General features: G+C 55.0%; 8 protein-coding genes across 8 annotated transcripts; 6 read left to right on the top strand and 2 right to left on the bottom strand.

The window, feature by feature from the left end:
* The first annotated feature begins 400 nt into the window (after positions 1 to 400).
* DL89DRAFT_265084 (uncharacterized protein) lies at positions 401 to 5,029 on the top strand. The gene is given in 11 exon segments (XM_040886507.1): positions 401 to 578; positions 624 to 626; positions 686 to 1,175; positions 1,210 to 1,593; positions 1,640 to 2,029; positions 2,049 to 2,140; positions 2,190 to 2,255; positions 2,278 to 2,374; positions 2,421 to 3,076; positions 3,114 to 3,147; positions 3,170 to 5,029. The coding sequence occupies 9 exon segments, from the start codon at positions 744 to 746 to the stop codon at positions 4,967 to 4,969; spliced, it is 3,951 nt and encodes a 1,316-aa protein (XP_040746250.1). The 5' UTR covers positions 401 to 578; positions 624 to 626; positions 686 to 743; the 3' UTR covers positions 4,970 to 5,029.
* A 196-nt stretch (positions 5,030 to 5,225) lies between these two features.
* On the bottom strand, positions 5,226 to 6,128 carry DL89DRAFT_232662 (ubiquitin-conjugating enzyme; the record flags this gene model as incomplete). The annotated part of the gene is made up of 3 exons (XM_040884929.1): positions 5,956 to 6,128; positions 5,804 to 5,883; positions 5,226 to 5,563 (listed from the first exon to the last, which is right to left on the bottom strand). Coding segments are annotated over exons 1-3 (462 nt in total), but the record flags the coding sequence as incomplete, so codon positions are not given.
* Positions 6,129 to 8,106: 1,978 nt separating this feature from the next.
* On the top strand, positions 8,107 to 11,418 carry DL89DRAFT_255072 (thiamine diphosphate-binding protein; the record flags this gene model as incomplete). The annotated part of the gene is given in 14 exon segments (XM_040885316.1): positions 8,107 to 8,305; positions 8,359 to 8,371; positions 8,457 to 8,515; positions 8,548 to 8,668; positions 8,813 to 8,880; positions 8,986 to 9,098; positions 9,186 to 9,290; positions 9,404 to 9,880; positions 9,953 to 10,160; positions 10,197 to 10,237; positions 10,257 to 10,310; positions 10,397 to 10,476; positions 10,502 to 10,535; positions 10,612 to 11,418. The coding sequence occupies 14 exon segments, from the start codon at positions 8,107 to 8,109 to the stop codon at positions 11,416 to 11,418; spliced, it is 2,379 nt and encodes a 792-aa protein (XP_040746248.1).
* Positions 11,419 to 12,235: 817 nt separating this feature from the next.
* On the bottom strand, positions 12,236 to 13,260 carry DL89DRAFT_265078 (uncharacterized protein). Its single transcript, XM_040886506.1, has 2 exons — positions 12,435 to 13,260; positions 12,236 to 12,409 (listed from the first exon to the last, which is right to left on the bottom strand). The coding sequence occupies exons 1-2, from the start codon at positions 13,035 to 13,037 to the stop codon at positions 12,293 to 12,295; spliced, it is 720 nt and encodes a 239-aa protein (XP_040746247.1). The 5' UTR covers positions 13,038 to 13,260; the 3' UTR covers positions 12,236 to 12,292.
* A 930-nt stretch (positions 13,261 to 14,190) lies between these two features.
* Positions 14,191 to 15,354, top strand: DL89DRAFT_84437 (uncharacterized protein). Its single transcript, XM_040892152.1, has 2 exons — positions 14,191 to 14,203; positions 14,277 to 15,354. The coding sequence occupies exon 2, from the start codon at positions 14,446 to 14,448 to the stop codon at positions 15,271 to 15,273; it is 828 nt and encodes a 275-aa protein (XP_040746246.1). The 5' UTR covers positions 14,191 to 14,203; positions 14,277 to 14,445; the 3' UTR covers positions 15,274 to 15,354.
* DL89DRAFT_84465 (uncharacterized protein) lies at positions 15,291 to 16,199 on the top strand. The gene has a single exon (XM_040892153.1). The coding sequence runs from the start codon at positions 15,435 to 15,437 to the stop codon at positions 15,957 to 15,959; it is 525 nt and encodes a 174-aa protein (XP_040746245.1). The 5' UTR covers positions 15,291 to 15,434; the 3' UTR covers positions 15,960 to 16,199.
* On the top strand, positions 16,200 to 17,066 carry DL89DRAFT_84392 (uncharacterized protein). Its single transcript, XM_040892151.1, has one exon. The coding sequence runs from the start codon at positions 16,441 to 16,443 to the stop codon at positions 16,969 to 16,971; it is 531 nt and encodes a 176-aa protein (XP_040746244.1). The 5' UTR covers positions 16,200 to 16,440; the 3' UTR covers positions 16,972 to 17,066.
* DL89DRAFT_84391 (DJ-1 protein) lies at positions 17,067 to 17,857 on the top strand. The gene has a single exon (XM_040892150.1). It carries the CDS (start codon positions 17,162 to 17,164, stop codon positions 17,750 to 17,752), a length of 591 nt encoding a protein of 196 aa, XP_040746243.1. The 5' UTR covers positions 17,067 to 17,161; the 3' UTR covers positions 17,753 to 17,857.
* The last annotated feature ends 47 nt before the right edge of the window (positions 17,858 to 17,904 follow it).

Raw genomic sequence — 17,904 nt, 5'->3', positions numbered from 1 at the left:
GTGGTAGGTGCTTGTTTGCAGGCAAAATGATTGGTGTCGGGACACATCAAGAGTGTGCAAAGAGAAAAAGTCACAGATGACAAATTGCACCACGGGGCGGCGGCCATGCCCTAAATTGGACAGCAGAGCCACGTTCCCTATGCGAGCGCGGACGTGACCCAAAAAAACATACCAGCAGGAAGGAGGAAGCCTGCAAGCGCGGAGATATTCGTATAATCTCATCAGGAAATTTGCTCAAGCCAGAGTCTGTGCCCAAGCCTGTTACCAGTCTGATCGCCGTGCCCAAATTTTTTCAAACGACGTTGTCTTGGCCAGCTCAGGTGGTTAAATAGGCGCAGAACGAATAAATAGTCATCAGCATGGCGCTCCCTTACCGACAGCCCGCGTTATCTTTTCCTCTCCCCATTCCTCACACCTGTTCTTCAGCTCTACATTATTTCTCTTTCAAAAGGAAGCAATAGCAGCACTTGCGTCTCTTGTGAATATCTCTTTGTACCAATTCCACACACCCCTTTCTCTCTGCCTCTGTTATCCAGAAGGACATACTCCCGCTTCACTGACAAGCCACTAAGCTACAGGTACGGTACCAGGAAAGCAAAACGCCAGGGCCTCCCCCGCAACAATAGGGGATGGTTCTGGGTCCCTAAGCGTAAACACTAAAAATCCAGCCTTGCCATTATGTAGTAGTTCTCTTCACCAATTCCATATTACAAGGGCTTCATTGCTATAGAAAACACCTTCAAATGGCTTCTACACTCCGGTCAAACACGCAAGGATTCGCGTCGACTGCGGCGGCGGTTGTCTACACGGCAGCCACGACGCTGTCGAGCGCCACGGGCATTGTATCTGATGCCGCGATTGTGGGCGACAGTGCAACGCAGCTGCGCCAGGCCAGCGAGGTGGCAGCGTATGCGTCAGACAGCGAGGGCGTAGTGAGCATTGTGACGGCAGCCAGCACGCTGGTGGGGCTGATCCCGACGCTGCGCGATTTTGCGCGGGCGAAGCGACCGGTGGTGGTGCACGTGCCGGTGTCGTCAGCGTCTGAGGTGACAGATGTGCTGGCGGTGCGCGATGCGGGGGCGGCGATTCTGCGGTCGTCGTCGGCGCAGCAGGCAGTGGACTATGCGGTGGTGGCATCGCTGACAGCGCAGCAGCTGTCGTTGCCGGTGATCCATGTGTTCGATCAGGCGGCCGGATATCGAAGTCAAGGTGTATGAGAAGCAGGCGTTTGCGGAGATCGAGGCCGAGGGCGTCTATGAGACTGTGGCAGCGGCCATGGGGCTTCTGGGCGACTACAAGCCGATTGCGTATGCGGGCGCGGCGGATGCCAGCCTGGTGTATGTGACGTTTGGCGCGGCCACCGCGCCGCAGGGAGATGCGGGGGCTGTGCAGATTGGGCTGTACCGGCCGCTGAATAACGCGGCGCTGCTGGCGGCGATCCCAGAGACAGCGGCGCGGGTGGTTGCGCTGGAGCAGGCGGTCCGGCAGCCGACGCCGTGGGGGCCGCTGCTGTTTGATCTGGCGGCTCTGCTGCATTCGTCCGAATGGGACGACGCGCGCACGCGGCCGGTGCTCATTGACGGAGTGTCTTCTGTGGCGCCTGCATCGCTGACCAGCGAGCAGGTGGCCAAGGTGACAGGCGCATGCGGCTCAGTTCTCGTCGCCTGCGCACTTCAGCCCGGCGGAGCTTCTTGGTATTGATGGCGAGTCGGTCAGCAGCGAGCTGGCTGAGGGGTTGTCGGCCGACGAGCAGCAGCAGCGCGTGTCACGGATTCCGTATGGACAGCTTCTGCGGGATGTCTTCAAGCAGCGGCTGCACGTGGCAAATGCGGCCGAGAGCACGTCGATCTGGGGCAATGGCACGGCAGCCAACCCCGAGTTCGGCTTCGGCAAGCTGGCGGCGTATGAGCAGGAGCGCGAGCAGCTGGCGGCAGCGGTGACGGCGCTGCTGCGGAACGTCGATGTGCCCCTGTCCAAGGAGCTGCACGCGGGGCTGACGCAGTGGCTGAGCGGACGCACCAGTGCGGCGGTAGCGACGGTCGAGGCAGGCGGCCGAGCTGGTGCGGCTGCTGGAGGCCGAGCAGAGTGCCCACGAGCAGATTGGCTCGGTTCGGCGGCTCAGCGGCGGGTTTGCGCAGCGGTCGAACTGGCTGATCGGCGCCTGACGAGTGGGCGTACGATGTGGGCAGCAGCGGAGTGCACCACGTGATTGCCAGCGGGCTCAACGTCAACATGCTGGTGCTGGATACGGCCACGTATCCGTTCACGGCAGGCCAGCAAGGGCCAGCAGCGCAAGAAGGACATTGGGCTGTATGCAATGAACTACGGCTCCGCCTACGTGGCCTCGGTTGCCGTGTACTCGTCATACACGCAGGTCCTGCAGGCGCTCAACGAGGCCGATGCGTTCCCAGGCCCGTCAGGTGGTGGTGGCCTATCTGCCGCACTCGGATGGCATCTTCAGCGACAACTACTCGCCGATCGAGGTCCTGCAGCAGTCCAAGCTGGCTGTCGACAGCGGCGCCTGGCCACTGTACCGCTGGAATCCTGATCTGGCCACGCCCGAGCAGCGGTTCCAGCTGGACAGCGAGAAGCTGCGGCGGTCGGTCGAGGACTTTTTGAAGCGCGAGAACGCCCTGGCAGCGCTGGGCAGCGAGAAGCCCGTGCTGAGCCTGGCCACTGACAGCGCCGTGGAGAAGACTGCCGGCGATAAGCTGGCGCGCAAGGCCCGTGGCGACCTGGCCAGTCTTTTGGGTGGGCTGAGCGGCCCGCCGCTGCTGGTTCTGTTTGCGTCTGACGGCGGCAATGCCGAGGAGGTGGCCCGGCGTGTGGCCCGGCAGGCCAAGCGGCGCAGCATGGATGTGCGAGTGATGAGCATGGACGAGTTCGAGGTCGACGAGCTGCCGTTTGAGAAGACGGTTGTGTTTTCGATCTCGACGGCCGGGCAGGGCGAGGTGCCCACCAACGGCCGCGAGTTCTTCAAGAACCTGATGAGCGCCAGCATCAGCCTCAACGACACCGAGTTTGCTGTGTTTGGTCTGGGCGACAGCCACTACTGGCCGCGCGAGGAGGACGCGCTGTTCTACAACAAGCCGGCACGTGACATCGACCGCAAGCTGGCCTGAGCTGAGCGGCAAGCGGCTGATCGCCGTTGGTCCTGGGTGACGACCAGGACGCTGACGGCTGGGAGACTGGCTACGCGGACTTTGAGGCACGGCTGTGGTCGGCCATCAAGATCGACGTGGTCAATGCGGCTGAGGAGGAGGAGCACAAGCGCACGGACGAGGAGAACAAGATCATCAGCAACTACCTGCGCGGGTCCATCGCCGAGGCCATCGCCGACGACTCCAACGGCTATGTCGACGAGTGGGACGGCAAGCTGCTCAAGTTCCACGGAACCTACATGCAGGACGACCGCGACCTGCGGGCTGAGCGCCTGGCGCGTGGCGAGGAGAAGGCTTTTTCGTTCATGATCCGCGTGCGGCTGCCGGCCGGCGTCACGACGCCCGAGCAGTGGCTAGCTATGGATAAGCTGTCTGACACCTACGGCAACCACACCATGAAGATCACCACCCGCCAGACCTTCCAGCTGCACGGTGTGGTCAAGCGCGACCTGCGCAACACCATGCGTGGCATCAACCGCGCGCTGATGGACACCATTGCTGCCTGCGGCGATGTTAACCGCAACGTCGTCGCCTCGGCCAACCCGCATCAGGCCCACCTGCACCCGGAGATCCGCCAGCTGGCCACCGACATCTCCGAGCACCTGCTGCCCAGCACGTCGGCCTACCACGAGATCTGGCTCGACAAGACCTTTGTGGCTGGCGCTGCCAAGCAGCCCAGCGGCACCGAGGACTCTGAGCCGCTGTACGGCCAGGCCTATCTGCCGCGCAAGTTCAAGATCGCCATCGCCATTCCGCCCGAGAACGACGTCGACGTCTTTGCCTACGACCTCGGCTACGTGGCCATCCTGGATGACGCCCAGCAGAACATCTTGGGCTACAACGTCGTCATCGGCGGTGGCATGGGCATGACCCACAACAACAAGAAGACGTACCCGCGCCTGGCGTCCTGCCTCGGCTACGTGCCCAAGGAGCACGCGATCATTGTGGCCGAGAAGATCATGCTGGTGCAGCGCGACCACGGCGACCGCACCAACCGCAAGCACGCGCGCATGAAGTACACTGTCGACGACCACGGCATGGACTGGTGGCGCGAGCAGGTCGAGGCCCGTCTGGGCTTCAAGTTCGAGTCCGAGCGGCCCTACAGCTTTGCCCGCAACGGCGACCGCTACGGCTGGACCGACTCGGTGCCCGGCTACAAGAACTTCACTATGTTTGTGCAGAACGGCCGTGTTGCCAACTTCCCCGGTAACCCGCTCAAGGATGCCCTGGTCGAGGTTGCCAAGGCCCACAAGGGCACCTTCCGCATGACCTGCAACGGCCACCTGGTCGTGGCCGACATCAAGGACGAGGACGTGCCTGAAATGCAGGCCCTGCTGGCCAAGCACAAGCTCGATAACCTCGACTACTCTGCCCTGCGTCTGCACTCCATGGCCTGCGCTGCGCTGCCCACCTGCGGCCTGGCCATGGCCGAGTCCGAGCGCTACCTGCCGCGCCTGATCGATCTGCTCGACAAGATCATCGAGGAGGCCGGCCTGCGCCAGGACGCCATCGTCATCCGCATGACTGGCTGCCCGAACGGCTGCGCCAGGCCCTACAACGCCGAGATCGCCTTTGTCGGCAAGGCCCCCGGCGCATACAACCTCTACCTGGGCGGCGCGCATAACGGCAAGCGCCTCAACAAGATTTACCGTGAGACTGTCACTGAAGAGCAGATTCTCGAGCTGCTGACCCCCATCATCAAGCAGTACGCTTTGGAGCGCAGTGACAACGAGCACTTTGGCGACTTTGTCATCCGCAAGGGCATCGTCAAGGAGACCATCGAGGGCAAGGACTTCCACACCGTCTAATCTTGCTGTTCAGTAGAACCGGATGTTTAAAGTTAAATGAAATTAGAAGACAAGTCTGAGAGTTACATGTGAAGAGAATGAAAAGAAAAATGTAAAAGCAGGCGGAAAAGGAACGGCTTTTGGCGCTCTAGTCCGACATGTCACCATCCTCGCCATCACTGTCCAGCGAGCTCAGCGAGCTAATATCGTCATCGTCGCCGCTAATCTCGCTGCCCTCCTCCTCCTCCTCCCTTGCCTCCCCGCGCTTCGCCCCTAGTGCACTCAGCGCGCTCTTCGACGCAAACCTCTTCACATAGTCCTTGACCTTGGTCTCGTATGCCGTCGCATCCCGCATCATCAGCGCTGCTGCCTCGCCGTTCAGCGGGTCTGTCGGATTCGGATAGCGCAACAGCTGCGGCAAAAACGACTCAAAGATATTCAGCATGTCGAACATCGGACTCCATGTCTGGTTGATCACGTCCAGGCACACCGACCCGCTCAGCTCGTCGATGTTCGGGTGGAAGATCTTGTTCATGAACCCGATCGACGGCGACTTGTATGGGTACTGCTCCGGCAGCTCCACGTGCACCTTCCAGATTCCGCCCGCAAACGGCGCTACAGAGCCAGTAAAAACACGTCAGCTAGACATACTTTGGTTTCCTCGCGCATACCACCTGGGTTTCGCCTTAAAGTGTCTTGCTCGCCTGCTAAGCTCGCATATACACTGGTGGGGGTTTCAATTCCGCCTTTCCGCGAGCCCGAGTCTAGGCTAGCTGCCCCTCTCCCTCCCTTGCCTCCATCCGTAAAAACCCCCGCAGCCAAAATACCCAATAGTCGTTGGTGGGGGGTACTTACTATCCTCGGGTCCATGGAACCGCACAAACAGCTCCTGCATATTGTCGTTCACCAGCTTGACGTCGTAGTCGCTCATGAGCCTACAGCATTAACCCGCTTAGTGCTCCCTCTGCCTCTGCTCTACGCTACAAATGCACAAAAGGGCTACTTACAGCTTCATGACATCAGTCTCAATTCTTCTCCTAGAGTTCGCCATTGCCCTTGCAGAAATACAAAACTAAAAGCCTATATGAACAGTCACAGTGTCAATTGGTGTAGTAGAAAAAGTACCGAGAGAAAAGAAAGCAGAGGGGAAACCCGTGCCTGTGGAGGGAGGCAAGGACAGCTCTTATAGTCTAGCGCTGGCCCCCTCTTTTCTAGAGCTGCCTGCCGTCATTCTTTGTGTAAGACATCCCGAGTATGTTACACGTGACCCCCTCGCAATTTTTGCCTCCACCGATCCGGCTCCCCTTGATCAACCGAGCCGGACGGCTGGCTATTGCCTGGCCATACGCCATCCTGCCATCCTGCCATCCTGCCATATACGCTACAGGACTCGGCTACCCCGGGCCAGTTGGCCGCTTTTTGAATACCAGGCACCAGCGGGCCGTATAATAAAGCAAGCCGGACATTGGATGGCTTGCATTAATCCCAGCCGCAGGATGAGGGGAGAAGGCACTGGCTGCACTGCGCGTTTGCCTTTGCCTTAATCCAGACGAATTTGTTTTACATCTAGCCGTCGATGTACCTCCATGTGTTGATTGGATACCAGTAACTGATCATGTCTGCAGTTCCAAAAGCTATTTTTAGCCCCCACTGCTCTGCTTCTCTAGGTAGTATGATTGTGGATATTCGCAAACCTTGATGGCAGACGCACCACCAACACTGACACCAAAAAAGGTCCAGCTCAGCAGAGAATGTACTTGAATTGGGCCTTGAGCCCACCACCCATGCAGCCCCACTGCCATCTATTGTGCATGCCATTGCTTCCCAGCCCAGTATTTGCACCATTTGCACTATTTGCTTCAGGGCAGGTATTTATTGTCTGACTGAGCAAGCCGGCGTTTACATACAAATGCTATATAGTGCGCACTGGAAACAATGGACCCTGTGGACCTCATAGCTACTATACCTCCATTTATTATCTTCTGCAAGCACAACTGGGGTTTACCTGAACCAGGGCCAATACTCAGCTAGCGTTTTCAAGGGAGAAGCATATACTGACAGGTCTGGACAGTCCACAACGCTCAATACAGTTGAGTAATTTATGTGTGCTTCGGTCACTTACAACCCGCTGTATTCACGACGCCTATCACATATATGCCACTAATCCCATTTGGGATGCATGCCATGTAGTTTGAGTATAGAAGTAAATACACCCACTACATTTATCGCTAGATATCTTGTATCAGCCTTTTTACTCGGCCCTCTATACCCTTTGGTGCCATTACACTTACCTCTTGCAACAGCCAGTGGCAGCATAGTGATATCCCATTCCTACTCCATTTGTCAATCATGAAAAGTACCCTGGACTATGAGTGAATATACGGCTGAATTTGATGCCTAAGCCTATGTGATATACTTGCACACAGAGACAATGTCAAGACAAATGGCAAACATAGCCCGGCTCCATCGTTCATCATCGCCATTGGTAGTGGTCAATGCAAGCACTTGGCGAGAACAATGCATAGAATATGTCTTCTGTCAGTCTTGTAAACACCACCACACGTCATAACAATCGCCCTATGCGGTTTGTCCATTTAGTCATCTCTATTCACAATTGAGTCCCCTCTGTTAATCTTCAGAGAGTCCAGCAGCTATGAGGTTTATGGAATGAGTATAGCTAGAAATTGCTGAGGAGAAAAAGGGAGGATGGGCCAGAATGGCCTACAATGTTTATACAGGCGGAGATTTGAATCTGCACATGGTGGCGAAGGGCATGGGGCTGCCCGAATGTCAACACCCTCCTCTCAATAGTGTAGCCACAGAAACCTCTTTAAATGAACAACCTGCAAGAAAGATACACCTTTGGCCAATATACATGGCCAAACACCGAAAACATGATGGGAGTATTTTAGCATTCACACGAGCAACACAAGGGAAAGGTAGGAACAAAGGGTTTGAGAGTGTACAAAATCCTTGGCATGGATTGAGGCCCTTTAGGTGGTCATTTTACTGCCTGTACTTTTTGCTCCTCTCCTCTAGTTCTTTAAAGCCCGCACTAAGCACATATCCACTCTGTACTGTGAAGCATATATCAGCTGAAGTTCTAGCCGCTTGCCTATCGCTAACATCCATATCTTTCGTTTGTTGTACTGACAGTCATGTTGAAGGCGGGAAAATCGGCCCGTAGAGCCATTCTGCCCCAAATTGCCCATCCGGCACTGCCCTTCCGCTGCCTGTCGCCCAGGGCTGTTCGCAAGGCCCGCAACCGCCTGCAACATGCAGGTATTCTCGCTAACTGGTTCCATGAGGGAGCCGAATACGGGAACTACGCACAGCCGCAGCCCGAAGCTAAAAGCTGTAAGTAGTTGATAGCTGACTTTTCACTGTTGCTTTTGCTACTTCATTTGCAGGCAAGCAAACGATGTATGTGTATATACACTATCAATCAGTTTCACTCGGCGCCTTCTATCCCTATTTATCAGTGCTCATTCATCCTCCAATGGTCCAGTTGGTTTCTACAGTACCACTCAATGAGCATTTTTGCGCAAGCAAAAAATCTGACACTTGGTAAAAAGCTGTATTTTTGTATTTATCTATAGTCTCTTCAGACGAGCTGGAGAACCGCCAGCAGCAGCCTGAGCTGCTCCATCTTGTCAACGGATACCGTCGTTATGGACACTTGAGCTCGAACCTGGATCCCCTCGGCATCAAAAAGGCAGAGTAAGTCAACTATATACATCGGCACCTTTCATCACCTGGCAACACCGACGCTCTGCCAGTTATGCGCTTGATTTTATGGATGCCTTAGTCAAACTCACTGACACTCCGCCTCTCCAATTTCACTAAAAATTGCTTCTTCCGTAGGCTTATTGAGGAATTATCAGCTGGGCTGTATGGCTTGACTGAAGAATCGAAGATGTACAATGTTGAGGGTATGTGTTCATACTGAAAGTGCTTTCTACCCGGTTAGACAGAAACACGGCAGAGTATATGACACCAGTTGCCTAAGCAAACAGCTACATTTAAACACTATCTAGGTATTATTGCACCGTCGTCTGGGCTGTCAAGACGCGCCGATCTGTCAGCAATTATTGAGGCACTGCAAAGGACGTATTGCCGGAACATCTCGTATGAGTTTGAGCATATCACGGTAAGTATACCATAGGTACCAACTCCATTGCAGCCAATAAAAGGTTTGCTGCTACACCCAATGCTCCTCCTTTTACCCCAATCGTAGAGCCCGGCTGTCAGGCAGTGGTTTGCAGGATACGTCGAGTCGCTCGACACAGCGGACATTTCCCTAAGGCGTGAGAGATTCTTTGAGCACATGACAAAGGCCGAGGTAAGGCGTCTATTGCTTGCATGTGCATTGCACTTGCAAGACACCTACTGTACGACAAACCCCCTTGGTCCCATGCTTCACTTATCACAACAATCGCCTAACAACATTTGTAGCTGTTTGAACAGTTCCTCCAGAAGAAGCTCCCCAACGTCAAACGCTACGGACTCGAGGGAAGCGAAGCCATGACAGTTGTTCTGGACCAGCTTATCTTTGAGGGATCGTGTGCCGGCATGACTGATGCAGTGGTCGGGCTCACGCACCGCGGCCGAATGACGCTGTTGGCGACTGTATTTGGCTACAGCGAGGCCGAGATAGTCCACAAGCTGCGTGGCGGTAGCGAATTCCCCATTGGATCACTACACACGGGGGATATCATGGCGGACTTGGGAAAACCTGTTGTTTTGACCTACCCAGAGAGCTCCACCCCTGTGAATGTCGACATCGTGCGCAATGGATGCCATCTCAACTCGTCAATGCCCGTTGCTGTAGGCAAGAGCCGCACCAAGGATGTCAACATTGCAAAGACCCGCAGGTCTGACAGATATATGGTTGGTGACCATGTTCTGGCAATAACAGTTCATGGCGATGCGGTAAGTACAGGAAACATCATGTTTCCTGGTTGTGTGACAAAAGGTCTAATTTTCAAGTTCCCCTCCATGTAGAGCTTTGAAGCACAGGGAATTGTTGCAGAAACTCTGGGCATGTCTGGTCTTGCACATTTCACGAATGGTGGCACAATCCACATTGTCCTCAACAATCAGGTTGGGTACACAACTCCGGTTTCACATGGGCGGTCCACACGGTACGCGTCTGATATCGCCAAGTTTGCGGACATTCCCATCATACACTGTGAATGGCGAGCACCCAGAGGTAAGAGATATTGACTCAATATGCGAATGACGACAGACGGAATTGGTACTCCAGGTAGATGCGGACAATATACTAACGTGTGTCCTAATTGGATAGGAGGTTGCCCGTGCAGCTCGCATTGCCTTTGCATATAGGAGCAAGTTCAGAAAGGTTTGTGCATGCGATAATGATAGTCTCATATGCGGCAATAGCACTCATGAATGTGAATAGCTGAATTTAATGAATTTGTTTATTAGGATGTTGTCATTGATATGTGGACATTCCGCACCCGTGGCCACAACGAAATGGACGAGCCCACATTTACTCAGCCGGCCATGTATAAGGCTATACATGGACGCAAGTCGATTCCAGCCCAGTTTGAGGAAAAGACTGATTGTAAGTGTGCATTCCCAATATCTTTGCGATCGCATCAACAACCTTCAGTCTATTTCTAATTGACCATTCTTTGTAGAACGACGGCGTACTGACAAGCGACTATGCCAGCACCTTCCGCAAGTCATATATCAATACGCTCAGTATGGCATTTGCCCAGTCGCTCAACTGCAATCCAACCGAGGCGCCAAAGTCGCCAAGATGGAGAATGCTGAGTCCGCTGCGCAGCATCCCCGTTGAGAAGCCAACCGGTGTTGATATCGGTACGCTAAAGGAGGTTGGTCTGCAGTCAGTTACTCCAGCCAAGGGGTGCAAGGTGCATCCGCGCATCGAGCGCTTCCACATCAAGCCGCGCGTGAAGAGGCTGAATGAGGACCAGCCGGTCGACTGGGCCACTGCCGAGGCGATGGCATTCGGTACGCTACTCAAGGAGGGGTACCATGTGCGACTTAGTGGACAGGATGTCGGTCGCGGTACGTTCAGCCAGCGACATGCAATGCTCGTGTGTCAGGACACTGAGCAGGTCAGCGTGCCCTTGAATCTCCTGCCCGGCAAGGATGCAGGAAAGATCGAGGTTGTCAACTCGAATCTGTGCGAGGAAGCGGCGCTCGCATTCGAGTATGGCGTGTCAGTCGAGGATCCGTTCACTCTGGCAATCTGGGAAGCCCAGTTCGGTGACTTCTTGCAACAACGCGCAAACCTCAGATTGACAGGCTATGTGACCGCAGGCGAGACCAAGTGGGGCCAGCAGAATGGCCTAGTAGGTATTGTTGCCGCATGGCTTCGATGGCGGAGGTCCCGACCACAGTTCCTGCCGGCTCGAGCGCCACCTTGTTGCTGTCAAACGACCCTGTTGACGGTGAACCCAGGCCAAGCGATGCCCTAATGTTTACATCGCATTCCCAACCACGCCTGCCCAAATGTTCCATCTGCTGCGGCGCCAGATGAAAGCGCAACTTCCGCAAACCGCTGATCGTTGCCGGGCCAAAGACACTGCTGCGTCTTGCTCAGGCAGTCTCGCCGCTTAGTGACATGGGGACCTGGCACCCAGTTCCAGCCCGTGCTGGACGACCCGGTTGTGCAGGACCCGCGGGCAGTCAGGCGTGTGATGCTGGTTTCAGGCAAGCTGTACTACGACTTGGCCAAACTCAAGAGCGAGCATCCAACTAGGTGAGAATGTCGCGATTGTGCGTGTCGAGGAGCTGTCGCCGTTTCCGCGCCAGCAGCTGTACCAGACGATCTCGCAGTACACCAAATGCGACAGATTTCGTGTGGGTGCAGGAAGAGCCTCGAAACGCTGGTGCATATTCGTTTATAGGCCCAGCGAGTCACCCAGCTGCTACCGGAATATGCACCACAGCTTCGATATGTTGGGCGTGACGAACACGCTGCCGTGTGCTCTGGCGTCGATTCCCAGCAGGCTGAAGAGCACGTGCGTCTGACGCGTGAGGCGTTTGAGGGCCTGCGGTCGCTGGTGGTTGACCTAGCCGCCGAGAGCAGCGCGTCTCAGATCCGCCACCGGCAGCTTGAAGACTCAGCACACTCAGCGGTCATGCCCACCATCGCGCATCGGTGGGGAGGGGGCGGCCATATCCATGCTGCGCAAGGTGTTGCTGACCAGTGAACTGTGTTGAGATTTGTACTTTCCAGGTGCTTACCATTTTCATTTCCACATGTTTTCATGTCAAATTTGACAACAGAGCCAGGCATTCAATCACAAAGTGCCATGAAGACCTACATTTATTGTCCAAGATACGTGCTCAGTTGACGAATGGCTCGGAGAACAGTGAAAATTCCGAGTCCGAATACATAGATAGCGAGCATGGTGTCGATGGGCTACGATGCTTCAAATGAGTAATTTCTGCCGTGGGTATTGCCTGGCGACAATGAAAACAACTGCACCCAACTGCTCGTTGTCGATGGACGCATTCCATCCGTGCTAGGTCGGTGTCCGATCGGTTCCGGCTGGTACATCCGGTGGTCTTTATGATCAAATAAGGGGTGGTCGTTGAGAGGAGACCACTCAACTAGTCTCTCCGTAGAATATTCGCGACCATGGTCTGGGTCGCCAGCGTGGTCTTCAGGTGTGTCTGTATCACTGAGTAAGAGGTCATCAGGAGGTTGCTGCTCGATCTGCGACTCTTGTTGGGCCGTTTGAGAAACTGCCTTGTCTTTTGTGTTGCAAATATTGTCCTTGTCGGCACATCGGGATGCTGAATCGCCTACGGAATTACTGATTGAGGCGCTGTCTGCCGCCGGTGCTGCCTCAAGCAGGTTGCTGATCATAAACTGTGGCAGCAATGGCGGACACAGGCGATACGCATGATACTCCCATGCTTGAGAGTGCGCTGGGTCTTTTTGATATGCCACCATATGCACTATGCATGCACGCAGCCATTGCGGGCAGAGGCTGACTAGGGTACCCAGGATCGCGACCACAGCCAGAGCAAGCAGTGCCTGCAGTGACCACAGATCAGCTGCGAATATGGCGAGAGACTGAATCATTATTATCCTAATTCCTGCGATGTGACCAAAGAAGCAAGTGTGCAGGCTGTCGTTAGGTCCCAAAAGGTGCGGCAGTGGATTCCTTTGGAAGATATGTAAATATGCTGTGAGAAGAAAAAGAGAGATCGTTAAGAGAGGTATGAGAGGGCGGTCAAATCGTGGTCGTAGAAAGGATCGTATTAAAGAGGAGGAGAAAGAGCCGTATTCAGATGCCGATAGACTCTGCAGACAAGCTTGAGTCTCAATACCTCGTCTGTTATTTTCGCCACACCTTTCAGCCGTCAATACTTCCGTAGGGCTTTGGGAGCCGGCAAGCCTGCTATTGTGAAGCCTCTTTACTATTCCGGGAACAGGTCGCATTGTCCCAAGACTTGCTCAATGCAATTGTCCGCAGCTGAGCACCAAAAGCAGCAGAAAATAGTGGGCAAATGTGATTGCAATCACAACAATGTGATTCCAATCAAGAGCGGTCCGGTGATTGGGCACGATAAACAACAACAAAAAATCGCGCTTGGTCGCTGGCCACGAAAAAATAGAGACGAGAATTTATTTTGTGCCCCCTGTTGGCAAATTGGAGGGCTGTGCTGCTCGATTCAGGCTTGCATCTGCACTTTTCTTCAACAGCAGCTATTATTTCGCGACTATTGGAAATTCGGTTCTATTTTGCCTATTTATGTTACAGTAAACTCCTTTTGAGCGTAATGAGCAGCCAATTAAAACTACAGAACACCGAGGTCTTTGTCAGTCTTGTCGGGAGCAACAGCATCGCCGCGCCCGGAGACACATCAAAGTACTTTACATGCACGCAGAATGGTAATGTATCGCAGGCGCATACTGCTTTCTCTCGCAGGGACTGGTTGTCCAAAAGACCAGGCATAAAACTTCCATACTAATCCGGCTCATTGTTCTGCTGATCTGCGGGTTCTACTTGCCCGTCTCCGTTTGCAATCTCCCTACCGCTGGGGCTACTGTAGGCAGCACAGAGTAAGTTTCCAGATCGTTGGCTAGTCCATGAGGCGCAAGTAGACAACGTAGTATAGAAGTCACATAACTAATGGTCCATTCCGGTATCTGTAGTCGCATATACGTTGATGGGTGTACTACCGATAGCAGCAAGCTGTTTGCAACCGGCGACTTCCAGAGATATGTAAAGCATGCGGTGGAAGGTAAGGCACATTGCAAGACCCCTGCAGGCCGGGTAGATGTACAGTTTACTAAAGCACTGGTGTGTCTATGTAGGTGGTACATCGTCGGTATTTCTGTCGGCATCAGGGATTACGCGCTTGGCAGACTACGGACCGCAAGCAGTTTATGAGCGACCTGTGCCAGAGTATCAGCAAGTGTATGAGCGACTTTGATCCAGACATGAGCATGACCTACGCGTTTGTGGGCGTTGACCGACCAGAAGATGATCGACTTTCATCACGACTGCAGTGTAAGCCCTGAAGCGATCGAGCACGGGCTGGCTGATCTCCAGCATGAGGTTGACGACTGGGAGATGGTGGAGCAGAAGATCCTGCGCGGCTCAACCCTTCCATTCATCCTATCGTTGCACTTTGAGAGCCTGCATGGAACACCGACAAACGGGCATTTCTGTATTGTCGACTTGAACTTTGTTGACTGGTCGCCACTGGAAATACCCCGTGCAAATGAGCAGCCGAGCGACCCGATGTCATCATTGCGCCTTCAGCAATCAACACGGCCGCTCACCAACCTGATCCACCTGTTAGCCAACGGTACAATCCTTACAGGTGCTACAGTCCAGAGCAACCCGCTTGTGGATTTGACCGGCGAATTTTTGTACGGCGAGAGCAAGACAGCGTTTGCGATGTATGTGAGTTCAGACGAGTCGCCCAACGGCAGTCTAGAGTCGACCATTGAATTGATCGCATCGTTGCGGCGTCTCAAGAGCCGCGAGATCATCCGACCTGTGGATCGCCGCGTACTGTTCTTTTACGAAAAGGCAAAGTACTACCAGTCGGAGAAATATCGGTTCCAGGATGAGCTCGCCGACACACAGGATGAGAAGGAGGCTCTGGAAAAGGACCTGGATGATATCCAGCGTGATTACAGCGACGAGAGGGAAGCGCTGGTAAAGGAAGTTTCCCATTGGCAGGAGCGCAGCAGGACACTGGAGGAAACGCTCGACCAGTTGCGGTCTGAGAACGAGGGAATGGAGGCAGATGCACGGTGGGAGAACGCAAAGCTGGTCACAGAGAAGCTGGCGCTGCGCTGACGAGATCAGGCGGCGCGAGATCGAACTGACACTGAGCGAGGACGAAAAGTCCCGGCTGCTGGACCTCACCTGAGGCGCTGCAGGAGTCGCACGTTTTGCTTGATGCGCTGCACGGCAAGCTGTTTGATACGTACCGGGATCTGGCAGTGCGGTTCGTGGACATGGCCAACAAGAGCGACACGATGCAGATAGCAGTTGAGGAGCTGAAGGACCAATCTGCGAAGGATAGGCAGGATCTGGAAGCGCTGCGGGCGTCGGCGCAGTCTGACGCGCAAAGCTACGAAAAGTACATGACTGACATGGAAGACCAGCAGATGCACGTTGTGGGCGAGCTCGAGGCGCAGCTGACGGCTGCCGCTGCGCTTAGCAAGGAGCTGAAGGGGCGGGTGGCCAAGCTCGAGGCTGAGAACCGCCGGCTGACGATGTCGCAGACATCAGAGACCAAGGACCTACAAAAGACTGTCGCAGAACTGACGTCGCATCTGGAGTTTTCGCGGCAGGAGATGATGAATGAGAATGCTGAACTGGCGAACCGGCTGCACATGTCCCAGCGCAGTGTGAAGCATCTGGAGAACGATAATGCGCGGATGGTGGGACGGCTCGAGGCCATGGCATCTGGCTCGGGGATGAATAGGTGCAGAGGCATCGTGGGAGCGCGAACGCGAGCAGCTCACAAAGAAAATTAAGCGGCTCCAGCGGGCGGCAGAGGCGGCCGAGCAGCGGGCACTGGAGATGCGCGAAGATGGCGAGTCGAGCCTGTCCGAGTGGCAGAGAGAAAAGCAGAGTGCTGATGAGCGTCACAGGCGGTTGACGGGTCGGGTCCAGTCGTATGCAGAGCATGCAGCTGGTGTGAGCAGTGCGCTAGATGAGGAGCGCACAAATGGAGCTGCCATACCAGCAGCAGCAGCAGTGAGCCGGCTGGCGAGAAACAGGACAAGCAGAAGAGCAACCACTGGATCAGATGATGGCACAGCTGGAGACCGACGACAATGAGGAAGGTGGCCACGGCCACCGAGGAGCCAGTGCAACAGGCCAGGCGGCGAGGACGCCCACCAAAGAAGAAGGCAGCTGCAGAGACTGGGGGTAACCAGGTGCCTGGCAAGAAGATGCCGCCAAAAGAAGCAACTCGCCGGGGCCGTGGTAGGCGAACCAAGCACACTGAGGCCCATGCCGCCGCCGCCGATGACGTCGGTGACGTGTCTATGGCTCGCGTTAAACAACCTGCAGCGCGCCGCCGCAAGACTATCCTTGAAATGGATGCCTGAGCTGAGGACGCAGCCTGCACGGAAGCGGGGTAGCAAGAAGGGGTCACAGCAGCGGCAGTCGGAGGAAGAAGAAAGCGCTGAGCCGCGTATCGGTGACACACAGGAGACGTTGGCGGCTGATGAGCCGAGGGCTCCGTCGCCTAAGCGCAAGCGCGTGGGGAAGACTGCAATCACGCTCGGCCCTGTGAGCAGCGAAGGCACAGGGGCGGCGCTCAAAAAGAAACGCAAGCTCAACCTCAAGCGTATACAGACGATTTTGGGTGGCAATAGGCAGGCAAAGGCGGCGCCAAGCAGGCCAGCAGGCAGAGACAGCGAGCAACCCACTGGCACTCAAATTCTCGGTACCGAAGATCCGATCAAAACCGCAAGATCTCGGATCATAGCGGCAGGAGCGCATACCGGCCTTCACGTACCGCATCAGCGAGCGCTGTAGCAAGGCGACTGCGGCGGATGTGTTCGTTTTCTCGGATAGGTGGCTCACCATAAGGAAAAATGGCGCTGGCCCTAGTCCTGCGATGGAGCTTTTTTCTAGTCCGACACGCAGTGTCACCTTTCTCGCTTCTCTTCCAATTTGTGTTATTTCATTTCTACATTCCATTGACCCGAGTTTCATTTAACTGGAAATGGCGAACCCTAAAAAGGCTATTGTGTTTGTCGCCAACGGCACCGAGGAAATGGAGGCTGTAATTACCATCGACGTGCTGCGTCGGGCAGGCATCGAGGTGCAGGTGCTGGGTGTCGAAATCGAGCGAGGACCTGTGACGTGTAGCCGCAACATCCAGATCGTCCCTGACGCGTTCCTGGGCGACGACGCCGGCAAGATCGGCAGCTACGACGCCGTGATTGTCCCTGGCGGAGCCCTCGGAGCCACGACGCTGTCGCAGAACGGCCAGGTGAAGTCTATCCTGGCAGACTTTTATGCGCAGCATAAGGTTGTTGCCGCCATTTGCGCTGGCACCCTGGCAATCAGGTCGGCCGGAATCCAGACAAAGTCGGCTGAGCCGCCGAGCGTCACATCGCATCCGAGTGTGCGGGATCAGCTGGAACGCGATTTTGCATACAAGGAGGACCGGGTGGTTGTTGATAGAAATCTGGTGACGAGCCGTGGACCGGGCACAACATTCGAGTTTGCGCTCAAGATTGTTGAGTTGCTAGTGGGAGTGGACAGGGCGCGCGAGATTGCAGGCCCAATGATCCTGAACTTTGAAGTCTAGATACAGACCGGCGGTCTCTTTTGGAAGTGCAGTGGTCCCAGAGAAATAAAAGATATATCGTGTTGAATTGTTCTATTCTGCTAGTAGCGCTTGCCGAGGTCAATGTATACCTGGCCGTTGTCCTCGTCATCGCTGGCCTCATCATCCGACGC

Source organism: Linderina pennispora, assembly GCF_002104995.1.
Source record: "Linderina pennispora strain ATCC 12442 chromosome Unknown DL89scaffold_2, whole genome shotgun sequence".
NCBI lineage: Eukaryota > Fungi > Kickxellomycota > Kickxellomycetes > Kickxellales > Kickxellaceae > Linderina > Linderina pennispora.
Note: the sequence above shows the minus strand (reverse complement) of the source record. Positions and strands in the feature narration are given on the sequence as shown.

Bases quoted from the DNA above. Each gene is read 5' to 3' on its own strand.
- DL89DRAFT_265084 (XM_040886507.1), top strand. From the start codon at position 744: ATGGCTTCTACACTCCGGTCAAACACGCAAGGATTCGCGTCGACTGCG. The intron at 1,594-1,639 runs GTGGCGCCTGCA...CCAAGGTGACAG, and splicing joins TCATTGACGGAGTGTCTTCT to GCGCATGCGGCTCAGTTCTC. The intron at 2,375-2,420 runs GTCCTGCAGGCG...CAGGCCCGTCAG, and splicing joins TGTACTCGTCATACACGCAG to GTGGTGGTGGCCTATCTGCC.
- DL89DRAFT_265078 (XM_040886506.1), bottom strand. From the start codon at position 13,037: ATGATTCAGTCTCTCGCCATATTCGCAGCTGATCTGTGGTCACTGCAG. The intron at 12,410-12,434 runs GTGCAGTTGTTT...CATTGTCGCCAG, and splicing joins CATCGACAACGAGCAGTTGG to GCAATACCCACGGCAGAAAT.
- DL89DRAFT_84437 (XM_040892152.1), top strand. From the start codon at position 14,446: ATGATCGACTTTCATCACGACTGCAGTGTAAGCCCTGAAGCGATCGAG.
- DL89DRAFT_84465 (XM_040892153.1), top strand. From the start codon at position 15,435: ATGGCCAACAAGAGCGACACGATGCAGATAGCAGTTGAGGAGCTGAAG.
- DL89DRAFT_84392 (XM_040892151.1), top strand. From the start codon at position 16,441: ATGCCGCCGCCGCCGATGACGTCGGTGACGTGTCTATGGCTCGCGTTA.
- DL89DRAFT_84391 (XM_040892150.1), top strand. From the start codon at position 17,162: ATGGCGAACCCTAAAAAGGCTATTGTGTTTGTCGCCAACGGCACCGAG.